Raw genomic sequence first — 20,926 nt, 5'->3', positions numbered from 1 at the left:
TTCAAAATTTAGCAACTATCACTGATCTTAGATACCATCTTATAAGAAATGGTCATTAAAAAAATGTGAAGCACAGCAAGAAAACTGATTCCAACAAGCAGTTGCATTTAACTTTGATCTAGAACATTATTTCTGATTTTCTCATAGGTGAGAGCTGTCATTCTTAAGGAGTGATTTATATCTGTAGCCTTTGTGGAGAGTGGTTCTTGTTGGTAGGGCAAGATTATGTAATCTTTAAATGATTATTGTTTAACAATCATGATAGTTATTAATAGTCTTATCCAAAAGGCTGATCTGGCTATTGTCATAATGGATCACAAATATTCTATTTTGATGTCCCATTTTTTTCAGCTAATTGAGAAATCTTTGTATGGACTATAAGTCTTCTTCTCCAATAGCAATTATGTCTTGATATACCTCCAACCAATGGCTTTATTATATTGGTTCCTTTTTCATATTTTTGCTACTTTTTCATGATTTTGTTGAGACCCTGTGCTGTATGTTGTAAATTTGATAAATAAATAAATGTAATTAGCCAACCTTTGCTTTCAGTTTGCAGAAAAATTTCAGGAATTTAAAGAAGCTGCACGATTAGCTAAAGAAAAATCCCAAGAAAAGATGGAATTAACAAGTACACCATCACAGGTATGTTTGTCCTAGTTTATGATTAAAAATGGGTATAATTAATTTGGAATGTAGTTTTGATTTACCCATTAAATATCACTTTTTGAGCATTCATCTGCATAGTTTCATGCAGGCTGCTTCAGTCCTATGCCTGTTGTACCAGGTACTGTATGTCTGTTATAGATAAAGAGATAATAGCTTTTCACTCTGCAAAGGTTGTAGCAATTTATACATTGGAATAAGCCATTCCTCCTAAACCTTATGGAGATTAGAAGGATCCTTGAATGAATATAGGATGCAAAGAAAAATATTCTGCTTCAGCCTGAATATATAGCCATTATGGGATGCAAGGCCTTATTTTTCTTAGTTTGCTTCCATGGTGTCTATTATGTGTATCCACAGGGGGGGAATTTGCATGATGACAGACACTTGAAAATTCCATTTGTGTGTGCATGCTATTAATGTACAACATATTAATTTAATATTTTTGGCTGTTTGGTTTTTTCCAGTTTTGTATGCTGCTCAAGGTCCACTGGAGTGGCATGGCCAATACATTTCAATAAACCAATAATAATAATAATAATAATAATAATAATAATAATAATAATAATAATAATAATAATAATAATAATAATAATAATAATACAAAATAGAATGGGATTATATTGTGACTCTGCACCTGCCATCTTCCTGAGGTTTTAACATTTTCCTGTGCTATTTACTTTATACAAATGTTTCCTTCCTGACTCACTTCCTCTTGTTTTGATGTTCATGTTACAACTTTCTTCATTTGTTTTTGTCTTCCTTATGACCTTGTAAACTAGCAGCTTCTTCTTCCTGTAATTCTTCCTTTTTCAGTATCCTTATTTCCTCTTACTTCTGATTGCTGTCTCATTCTTCCTGTGGATCTTGTTTGAACCACGTGCAAATTGATATTCACATTTCAACATCCTTTTCTGATCTTGAAAAGTCAAGGCAGATCAATCTTATAGCTGTTGGCTAGATTGGGAATTTGTGGAAAAAAATATGGAAGAAGGCAACCCATATATTGTTAAGCGGAGCTGAATTTGGTTCCTTCTATTTAATAAAATGTGAGAACTAATCACTGGGGTTGCAAAGCATGCAAAGCATTTGAAAGAGGGTACTTTGCAAAGCAAGTTAGCAGAAATAAAGCACCTGCGTTGAAGGAATAAAGGAGCTACATGATTTGCACAGTTCATAAAGCTGCTTTGAAAGCTTTTCCCTGGTTCTCTATACTTATACCTACACGCCGAGATAACCTTTCTGTTAGGATCTCCTGCAGCTGAACATGCTCAGCCTGGGAGAAAGCTGTGGCTGCTTTAATGCTTTGTAGAAGAAAGGTTTTGTATAGCCACACTAATCATTTTATTGAGACATTTGCTTGAGCAATCACTTTCTTACTAAGTACTATAACCCCAAAGGTGGGTCAATTAATGCAGTAGTCTAGGCAATATGTAAACTGTAAGTGCCCTGAGCTTTAATGGATAGCAAATGCCTCAGGCTATTTCTCTTGTTAAAGTTCTAAAAATGACCGGACTGAGAAGAACACAGTATGCCAATTGATTGTAATGGTTTTTTTATTTATTTATCTACAGTAAAACCATCTTGCACTTACTGTGAAAGGTGTTATCAAGCATTGTTTTTTAATTTCATTATACTCCATCTGTTTTACTCTATACGTATACTCTAATCCCTAAATACCTCTCAGATCGTAGCTGGGACATAGGTAGGTAACAGTTGGCTGAGTATGTGGTGCCATAAATATTGGCCATTATTTTATATCATAATGGATTTTGAGCTGATGAGCTTTTCCCCACAAGAGTGCAGCACTGCTTGATTTAAACATTGTCTTGATTGTCTTGCTTATATAGTATGTTAAATGTACTGTAATTAGACCTTTTTAAGCTATTTTGATATTTATTCATACAATAGATATTTTTGTCACTCTTATTAACACAAGACTAGACTTTAAAAGCATTAAGTTAGTTAAGCGCACTGCGTATATTGCATAAATGTGTCAATGTGAATATTCTGAAGAGCAAGAACTCTGTTTTAAAAGGATGAAAAAATGGATATTTATAGAATTTTCTTACAAGAGAAATGATAATCTATACTCAGATATTTGAAATATGTTCCTCAAGGTTGAAATTTGGAATATTCATGGCCCAAGTACCTTGCTAATTAGAGAAATCTGAATGCTGTGTATTTCTGTTTTCTTCAGAAAGAAGAAATAAATATTTTCCCCACATTATTTTTAAAGGTTGAAATTCAGTGCATATGTACTGTAAATTTGACTGATAATTAGTAAATTCTGAAATACTGTATATTTTCATCTGAACTCATAATTTAAATTGTGACATTTTCTGATCATGGAAATTACCACAAAGATAGATGAGAGTGCCATTAAACTGAAATTGAATTTTATTTATATTTTAATTTATTAATTTTAAATTAAATTTAAGAGCTCTTTTAGGGCTGTCCACTAAAAATCTGCTTCCAAAGACTGAATTCAAAAAGATGCTTCCAAATATTGGAGGATGCAAATGTAAGCAGCTCTTCTCCCAGGATTGCAGTTTTTCCTTCCATCTGCCATGTGACCACGATGTGAGCATCCATCCAACCACTTTAAAAATGAAAAGAAAGACTATGCTATACCTGCACATTTTAGAGGACAGAACTATTTTGGATTCCAATATGACGACCACTGCACAGTTCTAAATTTTATAGGAACATAAGTAGAAACCCGGTATATCGTCTAGCCCAGTTTTTCTCAACCTTGGCCGCTTGAAGATAGGGGGACATAGCTGGCTGGAGAATTCTGGGAGCTGAAGTCCCTCCATCTTCAAGCAGCCATGGTTGAGCAACACTGCTGTAACTCAGTTCATGAGGATGTAACTATCTATCTGTCCATCCATCTAGAATTGTTTTGAAAGTGCCACATGGAAACAGCAGATGAAAAATTTTAGAACAGGACAATCCTGAAATTGTTCCTACTCTTAGACACCTGAGCTAAAAGTGAAGGTAAATGAATTCATTCATCTCTGAGTTTCAGTTGGGAGAACATGAATGCAGATAGTATATTGGTAGAATATTCCTTTTTTCTACATTGTAAGATTTTTACTATTGCTGTCAAAAATTAGAAGAGAAAGAGATAGCACCTTCACATTCTTAGGCCCTCAGAATGAGGAACTCAGCACTGTGATGTTGTGCCACAAATTCTGCCCTTTTAGGCTTAGTATGCTCATCATCACAATGCACATAGAAAAGGGAACAGCCTTGAATCACAACACCACAACACTGTTGGAATTGCTCTGACCCTCAGATGCTGCTACATGAAACAGAACATATTTTGGCATAATTAGTTGATTGAAATAATAGATGGGAGATTATTTGATGTGCACACAAATAGCTTCCTTTTGTATTCTGCTTTAAAGGTTCAGTAGCTTACTAAATACTGATATTTTCTAAGACCTACAATATATTTGATAACTGTAGCATTTTATTTTATATATTGGAACTATATTGTGTAGAAATGAAATATGTAACCATTCCTCTTCTTTTAAAGGAATCTGCAGGTGATATTCAATCTCCTCTTACACCGGAGAGCATTAATGGGACAGATGATGAAAGAACAATGCCAGAAGTGACACAAAATTCAGAACCAAGGGCTGAACCAACCCAGAATGCATTGCCATTTGCGCATAGGTACAGATTCCATTCCCACATCCTTATTAAGTAATATGTACATGTGCTTTTTTGTTAAAGTTGCCTCTTTTTTATTTGGTGAATTTAAAGATCTTGCATGATTGGTAGGCCTACAGCCATGAATACAACTTGTTTTATTTGCTGTTTCTCTACTAAAATGACATGGTTTGATATAGAAAAGAAGCTGATCTCTTCAGTGATGAGAACTACAACAGAAAGAAGAATCATAACTCTGCCAGTGTGGGTATTTTTCCCTCCTGTCTGCATTTCTTCTCCTCTATGCATCTTGGCCATGGACTATATTTAAACTAAGGCTCAAGTGATTTTTTTTAGGGGGTGGTGGTGAAATACATCAGTAAAAGCACTTTATTTCTACTCTTCACATAGGAAGCAATATTTGAATGCCTGGAATTTTAATACCATAGCTTTAAAAGGGCTTCCTCTGATATTTTATTCAATGTCAGATTCTTAAAATGCAAATAATACTTGCAACAAATCATAGCAGAGTGCAGCGTTCTTATTCCAAGTACTAGTTAGTCATCCTCTTTTCAAGTATGAACCATTTCTCTTTCTCTTGCTCCAATTCTGGTGCTCCATGAATGTGCACTGACCTTTTAGGTACTTGAGAATGCTCCTAAACTCTTTTTACAAATATGTATTTCTTCAAATCTTAAGATGTCCCCAAACAGCTATATATCTCTCACATATACATGGTATCGATAACACCCACATTGGCTATATCAATACATTGCATGTACCTCCTATTTAGTGGGATGTGGACAGCGATATTTTGGCTTGGAATGTAGTTTTTAGAGATTCTGGTTTGTATAGAATAGTCTGAGAATGCTTAGTGTGAAATTGGTTTTTGGTTGTGCTTTTGGCAGATTGACCAAAATGTGTCTCAGAACTAATAGATGCTGTCCTTATTATTAGAGAACATTGCAAGTGGCAAAGATATGATTAGGTTTGGTAACCTAGTCTACACCTTTTCTGTCACTCTAAAGAGCACTACAGGTAGTCCTCAACGTGCAAGCATTTGTTTAGCGACTGTTTGAAGTTACAGTGGCACTAAAAAAGTGACTTATGACCAGTCCTTGCACTTATTACTATCACAACATCCCTATGGTCCTGTGATCAAAATTTGGCTGCTTGGCAATTGGTATGTATTTACAATGATTGCAGTGTCCTGTGATGGGGTGGTCATGTGATCTCCATTTGCGACCTTCCCAGTCAGTTTCCAACGAGCAAAATCAACAAGGAAAGTGAGATTCACTTATTGGCTGTCTGATTTGCTCAACTGCAATGATTCACTTAATAGCTATGGTAAAAAAAGGTCATAAAATCAGGCACAACTCACTTAACAACCACTTTGCTGAGCAACAGAAATTTTGGTCCCAATTGTGATCATAAGTTGAGGGCAACCTACATGTGGACCATGGTTGACCAAATCACTATCTTTAGGAGCATCCATTGATCACAACAGAATGACTAGGAAACAAATTACAGACCAAATGTATGAAGGATGTGCAGATCAAATGAAAAGAAGGGAGATTATATATAATGTACATGTATATACAGTATGTGCATGTTTATGTACATATATGGATTCAAATGTGCAAATTTTAGTTTTTAGTATATGGTATAAATATTCTGCTGTAGCTTTTTCATGTATGGAATATTGGAAGGAGGTAAAATCATTCATTGTTTCTGGCTATTTGGTTTCCTTCTTTCCAATTTTTTTAAAAAAAACCTTTAACAATTAGACATTTGAGTCATGGTTTTTCAATAATGAGAAATGCACACAATTTTTACTATAGTACTGTATCCTGCTATAATATTAACTAATTACAAAGAGTTTATCTTGAATAGCAAATAACCTTTTTGGAGGAAACAAATGTCTTTTTTTATAGAAAACCTGGATATTATAAGCCATTGTCTTGAAATAGTTAATATTTTTGTAAATGGATTGAGCTTAAACTTTGAAAAATATTTTTATAGTGTACAACACAGCCCTAAAACATATTTTAAGTGAATCTACTTAGTTAAATTGCTGTGTGCTGCTGTAGTTCTAAAATAGCAAATTTATTCCAAATGGAAAGAAATATTAAGATTCTATAAATTTTTACTATTTCTAAAGATGTGTCCATGCCTGAATACATGTTTTTATAATTACTACCAGTTCACTGCTGAAACAATTTCCCTGAATATCACCTGAATAATTTTTTTCATGGGAGAAAATTGAGAGATATTGTAAAATTCTGAGGGGATTTTTTATAAGAAAAATATCCCTTTCAATTAAAGTCAAAAGATTTTTTTCTATTGTGTATTTTTCTAAGTATGTTGAACTCTAATTGGAAACTGAAGTCTGAGAATGTTATCTTCATATCTTTATCAAATAGGTATAAGTAAGAACTATGTGTCTCATTCCATTCCTTTCTGCTTTGGTCTGTTAAAGGCATATACACTAGAAAGGCAGGCTATACATATAACATATAAAAATAAAAACTATCTAGTGCATACATAACTTGGAAAAAAAATGAGCTTAACAGTTTGGAGGAGGGTGAGACTACATATGTATATTCCCCAAGCTACTACCACTCTTGCTTAAATACATTCTCTTTGATTTTTTGATTCTCGGTTTGAATCTGAATTCCATTTGGAAAAAGCAATGAATAAGGGATGTGTGTCATATTGCTATATATTTCTAATTTCATAATGCCAGATTGCAGAACCTGTAGTTGAAGTCCTGATTCATTATAATCATTATATCCTGAATTAAAACAATTACTTTGAGTTTGAAATAATTCTTGCAACATGACTAGGACTGGCACTGTTGCTCGGAACATGTCTGTATGGTCAACACTGTTACAAAATTCAAACTTTTTGCACACTTTTAAGTCCAACAACATCAGGAGAGCACCAAAGACTCCATCCCTGTCCAAAAGTACAGCATTAGGTATAAGAACCAAGCTGAAGAAAGAAAACTGTTGAAGTCCAGTTGTGATTGCAGCTGACACATGGCAAATTGCACATGTCCCTTATTGCACTGATGCCTTTCATCTTGTTTCTGTGAAAAGCAGAAGCTAAACTATCTGATGTGGCTTTTTGAAGCTCATAAAGGCAGTGGGGATATTGTTTTAAAGAAAGTAGCAACCTTAATTATGGCAACTTTCTGTCCCTTCTAAAAGAAATTCTCTTGGACTTAAACTACATGTTACTTTTTAATTTTAAATGGACATGAGATGTAATCATGAAAAGTTAGAAGTGTTTTTATAACTATTTATCTTTAGGCTGTAATGGATATCTTCCTGAAGTTGCTCTTTACATCCCAAAATTAACAACACATTTTAATGGATCAAGTTTGATTACAAAGATGTGATTTACAATAAATTTCTCCCAGGCTTTGTTCCCTATTCTTTAATAGCTTTTATTTCTTTGTTTTTTAAAAAAATCATGCAATATCAAATGATTTATTTAGCTTAACATCTAAGAATGGCTTTTTATTCTGAGAAAGTGATTAGGTTATTACCATACAGATAATGTGTGAATTAGAGAGGAACCATGTAAGATCATTTACATGAAAATAAAAGCTTATACCCTTAAAGACTTAGTTTATTGTGGCACAACTTTTCTGTAGGGTACAATTTGTTTATACAAATGCTTTTGTTTAAATCATACAACAATGCAAAATTCCAAAACGTTTTGTTATTATTGGTAAAACATAGATGATAATCAGAATGTTTTTGTGGGAAAATACCCTAAGCATTATATGAGTGTACAAATCATCTCTGACAATTTATAAATTTTAAATACATATTTTTAAATGTTTTAAAAGTGAATTTCCAGTAATACAGTGTTCTTGATTGAAAACTCCAGCAAAAGTTTTAATACAGAGTCCTGATTTAGAAAAACACTACTTATAGAGACACACATGATGTTTGCTTTTGCTTGTGAATTTACCACTCTTTCTTGTACAGAGCTGTGTAAAGATTTTGTTTGAATGCCAACCAAGGATTTATACTTCTAAAATATTTTAAATGTATTATTCTCCCTGCAAGAAAACTACATTCGGCTATCATTCTGATTGAAAAGTCTTTCTATCCTGAAAATTAATAAGTACATGGAAAGCAGCTTCTTGGAGTTTTGGGAAGTTCTTTGGAAGTTGTTGATGAATTGAAGACGTTGCTGAATGTGTTTTACAAATGCATCTGTACATATAAAGATTTTATAATTACAACAGTGTACTCTGGATTGGATCTAGCAGAAAATGCCTACAGGAGGAAAGATCTCTTTTATGACCAGGAGGCTTTGATCTATATTTTTTCTATTGGCTGGAAAAAGACCATCTATACTCACTCTACCTGCGCTGTACTTTTGGGTAATATTCTGACAAGGGATATTTCAGGATCCTGCTGTCAACAAAATTAATCTTTGGATAAAATTGGATGCTTTTAGAAAATACACAAAATACAATTACATTTATAGTGATAGAATTATTTGGTTCTTGAAGTGATTGTTCTTTTTTGTACTTAGTTTTGGTATAATATCTAGAAAGAAGGCCATTTCAGCTTTCTTCTCTGTACAGCAACCTTTTAATAATGCTGCATATGTATCTCTTGCTGTAAGAACAAATTTGCTCTTCTCATTAAAGGCTTTATGTAGAATATACCTTTTGTGTAGACTGATTTGCATGTTATTATTTATTAGTGTATTAAGTTGTAGATCCCTATAGTCGAACAAGACTCCTTTTAATGAAAGATTTAATATTTGTGTTATTAAATTGGGCTATTGGAAAATAGCCTGAATTCACATACAAATATATTTTGCTTAGATTTTTGTGTGTATAGTTTATCTTTCCCAACCTTTTGGGAACTGAAGCATGCCTAGATATCATAGCCAAAGGCTAAAAACCTTCTACCTAGGAGTTCATGGAATTTTAGTCCAATATATCTCAAAGCAATAGTTTGCAGAGTCTGGTGTAATTTTACTGACTACTAAAAATATTTAAAAGCAAGAGCTTTGCTATAAAATCTCTCAAACTATTTTTTTGATACCGTCTGTCTCATTTCTCCTTCTTTCAACTATATTCCTTTTCTTGAGTCACTTCAAACTCTCAGCTCTTGTTTCACTACTGCTTCATCAGCTATGTGGGCTCCCAGACAGCATTAATTTTTTTGCTTGATTCCTTTTGTCCTTTTTTGCATAACACTATGAGATTTAGGCAATATATTTCTCTGTAAGCAGAGGCACACATATTCTCACAAGTGTCAGATTTCAATCTTTTAATTGCTGTCCTTTTCTCGGAGGAGAAAAGTTGGTGGCAACTCTCATCTGTGATCAAAGGCATGCAGCTTTTTACAAATTTGACAAATTGTGAAAGATAAAATTCTTCTCCCTGGAATACACCTATGTCCAGATATTCCATATTTCTGTCCCTATTCTTAGTTCTTCAAATGTAGCTTTTATAAGGCAAGAATGAGCAATCCAAACCACTAGGGCTACTCAGAATCCCCAAGGGCCCCTTGGAAGTGTCTGTGACCACGACGGCTAAAAATAACAACACAAGTTCCCCCACTTGGAAGTGGAAAATGTATAACAACTGAGATAAGTCCTGAATAAACTCAAAGAATTCCCCAAATGCTCTCCAAAGCTCCACCTGATCAAATGTGTGGTGAGGCAACTACCATGTTGGAGCCCTCATTTCCCTACCTTCCAATGTTATGCTATCCTTACTTGTCAAAAGGTTCCCCACCTCCTATTTTTAGGCAATATAATTTGCAGTTTCATTATCATCATTACTAGGATGAAAGTATTTTAGTGCATTATTTCTTGTAGCAAGGTAAATAAGAATCAGATGTAAATAAAGTAAATAATAAAATTATTACCATAATTTAACTTCTGTTGAATTTAAACTATTAAAGTAATTGAACTTTAATAATTACTTCATGGAATATTTAATTCATAAATCAAGGTGACATCTGGAAAAAGCAGCTCTCTAGACAACCGTAATATAGCTATAAACAGGCTTTGACAGTCTGAAGGAGATGACATAAAACTAATACCTATGCCTACTTCAGATACTTCATGTTCATTTTCTAAACCTCCTTCTGTGTGGAAATGCCTTGACCTTTTTTTCCCACACTCTCTTGAACTGTTTGTTGAAATGAGGTTCAACAAAGCTCATTACATTCTCTGCATTTCTGCTCTCAGAATCTCCAGCCCCTCTGCCTGAGCCAGAAAGATGAGCCTTTGACAGCAAGAACACTTTTAAGATAGCATCTCTTGCCAGTCTTAATAACTGGATAGTTTTGTAAGAGGAGACCCAATCCCTTAGATAACCAGATCACTAAGCCATTTAAGTTTAAATTGTGCTTGATAAGCAGTTGGCAACCAGCAGAGATCTTTTAATACAGGCAATGTTAGCAATCTAGCTGCATATTTGCACCTGTTCCAACTTTTAACTAGTTTTCAAGGTTAATCCCATGTAGAAGATATTGCAGTAATCAAGCCTGGATGATATTATGTTGTGGATCAACACTACCAAATCAGGAAAAGTAATAAAGCACATGTTGCAAAGCCATTCCTTGTTAAAGCTGTCACCTGCAAATACAGTGACAACTGAGGGTCAAGGAGCACAGTCACATTATCACCCTGCACTCTCAAGGAGAATGCAGTGTATCTCAAACAGGCTGAGTTCCAATATTCAAACCGAGATTCTTCATTACTAGCAGCACTTTTATTCTGAAATCTAGGTAACCTTTGACTTGTTCTTTCTCATTCACTGTACAATTGACTTAGACAAGGTTCAAGGGTTCCTGAAATTGGATGAGATACCATCAGTATATGGATGACACTCCGTTCAGTTGAGATAGCCTCTTCCATCAGTTTCATTCAATTGTTGAGCATCATGGAGGGACAGGACCAAACCATATGATGGATTGTAAATCAATAGCCTAGATGTCAGACAATAATTCCATAGCTCCATCTATATCTACACATGCATTTTGTCTCCTGTGCATGACACATTTAGAATTAGGTCTATGTTATTAGTTCTATTAGTTCTACAGTATATTATTAGTTTTATCAGTTTAATTCTGCAGTTCTTCGGTCATCTGGTTGTGACTCACACCAGAATTAAAAGATAAATAAATATAAATTTTGTTTATCTTCTAAAAAACAGAAGTGCATTTATCACAATATTTTAAGTATTTATTTTTTTAAATGTCATATGTCTAATAAAATATATAGCACCACAGCAACTATATACTTAAACTCGTTCTATTATCTGTTCACAGACTGCTCTTACATGTCAAAATTCCATACATTAAGCCATCCTGACATGCTTGATTGATACATAAGCAAACTAAAGTATTTCTCATTCATTTCTGCACATATATTTTATGCATTATGCCTCAATGATTTTCATTATCAAGCTGTTTATAAACAGATATTGACTTTAGACATTTGTTCATTACAAATATGTTCTAAATACTTCGTGAAAAACATCTTTCTTAGACTTGCTGCCTCTCTATCACAAATAATATAGATCTCCACTGTATGGTCCATTAACATATCAGGAACATTTTTAAGGTTCCCCAAACAATATCCCAGCAAAATAGATCTAGGAGACTATAGGTATTGGCTTCTTTTAATTCGCCAGAAATTTTCTGTTATGAAATATGGAAATTTTAGCAAACATTTTTTTAGTTTAAATGTAAACTTAGTAAGGGAACATACAAGTATTCCACTTTCTGCAAGATGAATGAAAAGTCCCTTTATTATCAAGAAGGCATCATACAGAATTGGACTTTAAAGAAAATAGAGAACTAGTAAATTGTAAGTGGTTCTAGAAAATATGAATTGCTTCCAGATAGAGAGGAGTCTTGGGATTACTGTCAAAAGTTAGGAGTCAGCTGTTCCATCTTGTTCTTTTATAACACTGGGAAAGAAAGAAGATGAAGAACTGATGGGAAGTATCTGGAAGGATGGACCTTTCAGAAAAATTTGTGAAGGTGGTAGATTGTCTCTCTGGAACCTAAAATAGTTTAGAATAAGTAATAAGCTGGACCAAAAAACGGTCCTATACAGAGGAAACAGCAGTTGTAAAATAGAAAGGAGAAAAATGCTACTCATTCCCTGATTAGGTGTCTGTAAATTTACTTAGAGCAATAATCAATATCCAGTAATAGTTTAGTTGGGAAAAAGAGTTTTAACCTAGATACACTTCAGAGACAGTATAATGTAGTTGCTTACAGACTAGTTCAATGGACATAATCAAGGTCCATAGGTTTGAAGCCTCAGAAACTATATACAAATCAGAAGCCTCACATTTTAATTATATACCTATTGTGACAGACCCCTCTTTTCCTCAGCATCCTCCCAATTTGTAATATAGAGGAAGTAATCTTACAGGATTATAGTTAAATCAGAATTATCTTTGACTTCATACTCCTCCCCCCAAAAAAGTAGTGAACTGACTCTTTAGTCATAAAGACAATAGTTACTGTATTCTATTAGCCAAACTCAAGAAGAGAGTATATGAGGATGAGTCAAAAATCCTGGACAAGCATAAAGAAAAATAATGTAGAGGGGAAAAGGTTAAACAACGAGGCTTAAAAAGATTGAAAGAGGGAGAGCAAGAACTGGAGGGGAGTAGCATAAAGGAAAAGATCCTGATATCAGAGTGGGAAAGGACTGAGATGCAATGAAGTCAAAGAGGTAGCAGCTTTAGAAAAAAGCTTTGCACAAGGACACGGAAAAAAATCTTTGAAGCCCCTTGCAGATAAGAATGAGTATTAAATTAATGAGATAAGGAAAAGAATGTAGCCAAATATAATTTACACCAACCCCCAGCCTCCAATATTTGTTGATGGGGAACATTTTGCTTTCTAAGGCAAATGGTACAGATTAACTTTTTTAAGAGGAATTGCTAAAAATTAAGAGAAGCCATTCATATACACATTCCTTCATTTTCTGCACTTTGCAGAATGTTGCTTATCCTGGAAGGGTCTGGCGTGGTGAGTATGTACAACATTGTATTCATATTGTCTGGAGGGATAAGTGTCAATTATGGGAATAAAGGAAGAAGAGCCTCATAACATTGCCAGAATCCATCCAACATTTACGGACTCCTCCTTTTCTTTTCATCATCACCACCAGCTCCACCCACTTCAGAATGAGCTACATGAGAAATGTATCCACTGCTCCACATCCACATTCTTCAAAAGCTTTCTGATACATATGGATTTGGAAAGATAGGTTTGTTAGTTTTAAATCCAACCTATGGATTTTGGGTGGTAAGATACAAGCATACATACATAAAATAAAAAAAGAACCTAAAGGAATGTATCTCTCCATTACTATATGCTCATTATATTCCTGAATTAGAGGGCATGCAATATTATGCAAATTGCAGAAAAGGAATAAGCATAATATTAAAAGAAAAGTAAATACAACTAAATCTAGTTTACATCACTACCATTAATTGTACCTCTCCATATTTTTTATCCTTGTCAACTACCCTTCTTTCCATCACTTCCTTTCACCAATTTATGTGGCCTTATCCTTAGTCCTAGTTCCATTGTGCCTTTTAAATATCTGAATATTCTTTTTATCCCTAACCTGTATTGTTATTTGGGTACTGAAGTGTGCCGACTCAAAATGCTAACCGCACTGGCTATATCTGGTCTTGACTATTGGGATATATACAATAAGCTACCTATAGCTGATTGGTACACTTCTTGGTCACATTTGTGTCATCTGCTATATCATTCTGGAAGCTTGGTGTTATAGGAGGTAATACACTGTTACAGCCTAGTGTATCATACTTTTCTAAAGCTGTTTTATTTTCCTTGTTTGGCTTAACGCATATCCTCCCTGTTCTGGTTTTCTTATCTCCACACCTAGATAATTCTTTATTTCCCCCATGCTTTTTAATTGGAACTTCCTTTCAAGTTGCTTGACAAGGGAATCAACCTGGAAGCGATTCTTAGTAATAAAACACAAGTCATCAACATAAGCTAACAGAAAACATTCTGCACCCTTATACTGTGCAGTGTACAAACATGGATCTGTCTTGCTGCTTCTAAAACCTAACTCTTTGAGAGCAGCATCTAAATACTGATTCCAGTTTCTTGCTGACTGTTTTAACCCATATATGGCTTTATTCAATTTATATACATATCCAGGGTGCAGTGGTAATATAGAAATGATATATGTTATAACTGCATGCAGCTGCTAAAGCCAATGCTAGCCTTAAGGTCTCACCTCTTACTGTTGGTGCAAACACTTCATCATAATGAACATTTTAATCTCATAAGGGTAAACACCTGATACACATTCATAGACTCCATTTCTCTGTCCATAGACTCCTTCCATTTATCCTGTTCTGCTTTAGGCATTGATAACATCTCTTGGTAATTACGGGGTTCATACCTTACACTATATGCTCTAACCCCACTTGTTGAGAACCGGTCAGGAGGTACGCCTTTATTGCTACGTTCAGGCCTCCTCAGTATAATCTATTCCTGTGTTTTTGCAACTTCTCTCTTTACCTCAGGTCTATCCTCTTCTATTCCTACTATTTCTGACCTGCTATTCTGTTCTTCCTTCATTGAGCTTTGTGTAGCCTCTCCTTCCTGAGAACTAGCGCTACATGTTGGCATGAACACTTCAGTATTAGCATGCACCCTGTCCCAATTGTTTTCTTCTGCAAAACTAGCAGACCTTGAAATCACAACCTTCTTTGTTCCATCTGTGAATCTATATCCTTTGGAACCTGGCTCATATCCAACAAACCTAGGTTTCCTGGCCTTTTTCTGTCCCTTCCTTCTGGTGCTTTTGGGAATATCCACCCAGGCATAACTGCCAAATGTTCTTAGGTGAGCCAATGAAGGTTTCCTTCCATATAACAGGTAATACGGAATTTCATTGATAGCAACACTCCATATCCTGTTTACTAGATAGTTGGCTGTTTTCATGGCTTTCCCCCAGTATGTTTTACTCATTCCTACATCTGCCAGCAGTGAGTCTTTCATGGTTTGTAGTACAGTATTCCTCTATTCAGCCACTCCATTTTCTGCTGGCGAGTATGGATTCATACATCTATGCCTTATACCTAAGTTCCTGACAATTGGAAATTGTCAGACATGAACTCTGTTCCCTGTCTGTTTGCAGCTGGCATACTTTAGGCCATATCTTTGCTCTACACAGTTCACCCATTGCTTGAACTGTTGTAGAATTTCTGTTTTGCTCTTTAATAAATAGCAAAAACCATATCTGGTGTAGTCATCTACTAAGATAGTACATACCTAGCCCCTCCTAGAGAGGGTGCCATAGGAACAATTAAATCAGCATGCACTAACTGCAAAATTCTTTTTGTTTGCCTTGAGCTTTTCTTACTCACAGGATACACTCTGGACTTTGACTCCTTACAAGTAGCGCAATGTAAATATGTGTTGCATCACTTAATGTGTAGTCCTTCAGCTAGTTCTGGCATCCTTTGTAGCACTCTAAAACTAGCATGACCTAAACTCCTGTGTAATAAATGTACGCAATTATCATGCGTGGGAGTGTTTGTAAGTGTTTGTGCACAACCATACTGCTGCTTTCCTAACACATATAAATTATCCAGCTGAATACCTTGTGTACAAATCCTCCTACTTTTCCTGATGGTGTATTGACCATTTGCAAACAGTACTTCATACCCCATATTATCCAAGCTCAAAATACTGAGTAAATTATGGTCTAACTATGGTATATATAATACATTTATCCAATGTTTCTCCAATACAAGTACATAAACTTTATCTTCCCCTTTAACAGCAGACTGTTGTCCATTAGCCAAACTAACAAATATTTGTTTAGCTGGTCTTAGGTTTGAAAACATTTGTGGGTCATTCGCAATATGCTGACTCACCCCACTGTCCAACAGCCAAGTGTATTTTTCAGTTAATGTTGCTGTCAGGGAAAATGTTGGTTGTGTAGCTCTATTACTTTGTTTCACTGCTCCTCTGTTTCTCCTCTCAGGGCAGCATCTCTGGAGATGCTCTGTAGAGCCACGCATGAAGCAGCGTTTCACCATGTAAACATTCTCGGCTGCTGTACTGGCATCTTTGAATGTTGCAGTTTTAGGCCTGGTCTGTGCATTGTCACCCCCTCTCTGCTGCCTCTCTAGCCATTTGTGTTCCTCCTCCAGCAACCAGCTAGTCAAATAACTCATGGTTAAGTCCCTCTCTTGCATGGACTCTAAACTGGTCATTAGGACATCCCATAAAGTGTCCAATGAACTGAGCACCACATACACCTTGTGTGCCTCAGTAAAAGTCATTCCTCTTTCTTCTGACTCTAGGAATGTCTTCCTCATGGACTGCAAATGAGCAGACATGCTCTTCCCCAGTTTCAGCTGGGCCTTATATAGCTTTCTTGTCAGCATTACTTTGCTGCTCATAATCTCTCTCACGTACACACTATGCAAAGCTTCCCAGCACTCTTTAGCAGACTGGAGACCCCTCATGTGTATCAGCTGGCTATCCTCCAAACTCAGGATTATGCTGGCCAATACTTTCTCATTCTTTCTCCGGTCCCCATTATCCAGAGCTGTAGGTAGATCAGCAACTATCATCCACAACTCCTCCCTTTACAGGTACATCTCCATTTTCAGACACCAGGAGAGGTAGTTTGTCTCATTCAGACAAGATATTCCGAAACCTCCTCCCATTACGCTGATGGAGTTCATGTTGCCTGCTATCACCATAAAACACAACAAACCACAAGCCTTAATTCCTCTGACTCTGGGTCAAGCTATCACTGGGTTTCTCCTCTCTCTGGACCCATAACCTGTCAGAGCATGCACACTCTTATTGCGCGAGATAACCCAGGAGTAAAAACAGTAAACAATGGTCTATAGTAAATGGTGGTTTATCTTATACTATCTACAATATCATACACCAGGAACAATACACATACATGAGCTAATACGTCAGGATCCAACAAACCATAGTTACAGCAGGAAATGGAAGAAAGAGAACACATCAGCAGAGCCTTCCCTTTATACAAAGACTCTTAAAGAGACACAGACCCTGCTGAGTTATTCCCATCATTACATCTTATATCTTACATTACATAAGCTGGTTAACTGTTAAATCAATACCTTGACACAATTTTTGCTCCAAATTAAAATTTCCATATACTATTTCTGTCATCAGGTTGGCCTATAGAAATTTGACTTCTTGTTGTTGTGGTTTTTGTTAATGAAGAGAGAAAGTAGAGGCCATGGGTTCTGCCATACAGCAGAAACTTTTAAGTTGCTTGACTCCTGAACTGGAACTGGCTAGAAATGAAACTAACTTAAGAAGTTTCTGTCTGAATTTCAATCTAGTTTTTACTTTGGCAATGATGTCAGCAGATATTCTGCCTGAATGATGGTTACCACATTCCTTGATTGACTTTTTTTTAAATTTCACACTGCCTGCCTGAGAAAGCAAGAGTGTGATTTCCATACATAGATTTTGGTCCTGCTACAATGACTGTCCTTAACTGGAATGGGATAACTCATCACCCTGGCTCACCATGGCCGACTAACTGCGGGCAACTCACCACAGGACAGTTCACTGTGGAAGAATGCCAGATACTAGGGGAAACTCCTGCTCTTCGTCCTCCTCCCTCCCTCCCTTTTTGATCTGGCTTACTACCACCCCTCCACCAATACTCCTTGAACTCTGTAGTAGAGACTCTTGTGTACTGAAAAGTGTGTGACTCTCTCCCAATTATCTTTTTTCTTGGGGGGGAGAGTCCTTCTTTCCCTTCCCGCTTTGTGCTCCCCAATTTTTCCCCCCAGTCTGAGCTAAGAGGAGGAAGAATTGCCTCCAGCATTTTCCCATTATATTACATTAGACTGATATAACTAATAAAAGGAATTGTCCCACAGTGAGTTTTCCACAGTGAGACAGCGGTGGCAAGGCTGTGGCAGCAAGCCAGCAGCAGTGAGTTGTCCTAACACCTTAACACCTTTTGGCACATGCACCATAGGACTGATGGGAAAAACAACAAATCATTTTTACCTTTTTCCTATTAATTGGACTTGTCCAGGCAGTCTTCAAGAATTGGAGATGATTGAATGGATGGCAAAAAAATATTTTGTATATGTTGCTCACATTCCACCATCTAGGTCAGGCGTCCCCACTACCGGGCCACAGCCCATTCAGAATTGGCTGCAGAAGCAGTGTCTGAGCGTGCATGCAACTCCACTTGTGCAAGTAGTGGGCGAGTGCGCACACTGCTTCCACAAAACCATCCCTCCTCCCCCCCCTCTCTTACACACATACACAAACACACACACACAGAGCAAAAAAATATAGCGCTGAGTTAAACTGTAACTATAGGTTCCACTTCAGACACAATTCCACTATTTGCAATTTTATTTTTAGCCAACATTCATTGACTGAAATATTTAAGCTATACATGGATGTATTGAAATAGTTTCCCAATACAAATCTTCATTACTAGGCCTGTGAAATAGCTTTTCAAAGTCTGGTCTCTACTTGAACTGTAAGACAAGGAATATGTTTCGAACAACAAATATATTTGATTCAAATAAATGATATTTCACATTGCAGTGGAGAAAGGAAAGTCTAGAACAACAACTGTAGCAGAGCTCTGATATGAATGTATGATGCAAATACAGACATATGATATACAAAAATGCATTTAGGATCTTTCTGTTGGAAAAATATCTGCATAAATGTCCCTTTCTTTTCCAAAATATTGGTCACATAAGTTTCAAACAGGTAAAAACTTTATAACTTTAACTCTGGGTCTAAAAAAATGTCCATACCACCATACTATCTCTTCAGTCTGAAAAGCAATATGATGTAGACGATATTATATTGTATAGTAAAGTCATCCATTAAAAAAGGGTCAGACAACATCTGAGGGATGCTTATTAATGTGGCCACTCTAATTTTGTCTTTAGTTCGGCAATCAGCAAGCACTGGGAAGCAGAACTTGCTACACTAAAGGGCAACAATGCCAAGCTGACAGCAGCTCTCCTTGAGTCCACTGCCAATGTGAAACAATGGAAACAGCAGCTTGCTGCGTATCAAGAGGAAGCAGAGCGTCTACATAAACGAGTGAGTTGACATCACTTGTGTAGTGAAACTGTTATAGCTATGACTTGAGGAAAGGTGTCACTAAAATATTATTATAGTAGGTTATCAGTTCATCTAATGACTAACAAAATCCATCCATATGAAGTTTTATTTGCCCTTTTCTGAAATTAAAGACTGTGGAAACTTCAAGTACATCCAGGTGTTCTGTCTCCATACTGATTCCCCATTATTGAAAGAAATGCTTGAGTAATATAATTATTATGTACTAATTATCCCAAAATTTTAATACTTATTATTATGAGCAGTCTCTGATGATGTGTTAGCTACCTTACAACATGATTAACTGATGACTGGACAAGCAAGCCTTTACTAAGCCTGGCAGCACAAAACATACCTTCCAAAACTGATGCCTGGTGATGATTGTCTGTGAATGGGTAATCAGTCATACATTCATGAAACTGTGGCATTGGAAGATCCATAAGGGTAATTTGTTCCAAGTTCCTGAAATTGTTTGAAAAGCCAAATAAATGTTTCTCAGGAGGTGGCTGTGTTGCCTCTTCTTCAAAGTCTACACAGATGGTAAAATCACTACCTCTGTAAGTAGACTGTTCCACTATTATATAAGCCATACTGTCAGAGAAAGATTCCTTATAATTAAACAAAATCAAGATAGCTGCAATTTGTGCCTATTACTTTTAGCCCTGATTTGTGTAGTAATTGAGAATCATTTCTGCCCATCTTTCCCTTGGCACTCTTTTATGTTTCTGAATATGGATATCATGTCTTCCTTGAATTTTTTTTTCCTCCAGACTGAATCTCCCAAGTTTCTTCAGCCTGTCTTCATAGGATACGTCCACAAGTACCTGTATCATCTTTGTTGCCCTGGCTCTGTTCCAACTTGTCAGCATCTTTTTGGAAATAGTGGCTACAATTGTACACTGTACTCCACATAGAGTCTCATCAGTGTTGATGGGAATAAGGCCTTCATGCAACTTTGATAAAGTGCTTCTTCTAATGCACTCCATAACTGCATTAATCCTTCCACTAACAAATTACCAAAATCAACAGTTCAAACCAAGCTAATATGGTGTCAAAAATTATCAAAAAGCTTAGTGCCCATCAAACAACAAACCCTTTCAAACCCTAAACCTTGAAAATTGAGGGCATATATTTACTGTACCTCTATCTGCAGCTTTGAAAGAATACCAGATCCAGAAATTCAATTCCCAATAGATGCTTGAATCCCATAGAATAACATCTGATTACCTATGTTAGATGAGTTCTAATAGGACAGAAGGGTTATGTGGTACCTCCCGATGGCCAATGAAACTAAAAAAGTTCAATCAAAGCCACCAAACATTTACCTGATCCTCCTTTAATTAAATGCTGAGTTTTATGAAAAACAGGATACTTTGGATCAAGTCCTGAAAGTTCTATTTTTCCCCCCAATGCCAATGCAGCCCTACGCT

At 36.0% G+C, this 20,926-nt stretch overlaps 1 protein-coding gene across 2 annotated transcripts in view; it reads left to right on the top strand.

The window, feature by feature from the left end:
* HOMER1 (homer scaffold protein 1) overlaps positions 1–20,926 on the top strand; it is a gene marked incomplete at its 5' end in the record, with an annotated part of 69,932 nt that overhangs the window by 33,617 nt on the left and 15,389 nt on the right. For both annotated transcript variants that reach the window (XM_083351670.1, XM_083351669.1), the window contains 3 exons: positions 553–645; positions 4,211–4,350; positions 19,322–19,478. In XM_083351670.1, the coding sequence (XP_083207796.1) occupies positions 553–645; positions 4,211–4,350; positions 19,322–19,478 (390 nt within the window). The remainder of the gene's footprint in view (positions 1–552; positions 646–4,210; positions 4,351–19,321; positions 19,479–20,926) is intronic.

This window comes from Vipera ursinii (genome assembly GCF_947247035.1).
Source record: "Vipera ursinii genome assembly, chromosome: 2".
NCBI lineage: Eukaryota > Metazoa > Chordata > Lepidosauria > Squamata > Viperidae > Vipera > Vipera ursinii.
The sequence above is the reverse complement of the archived record's forward strand: the minus strand, read 5'-3'. Positions and strand labels throughout refer to the sequence as shown.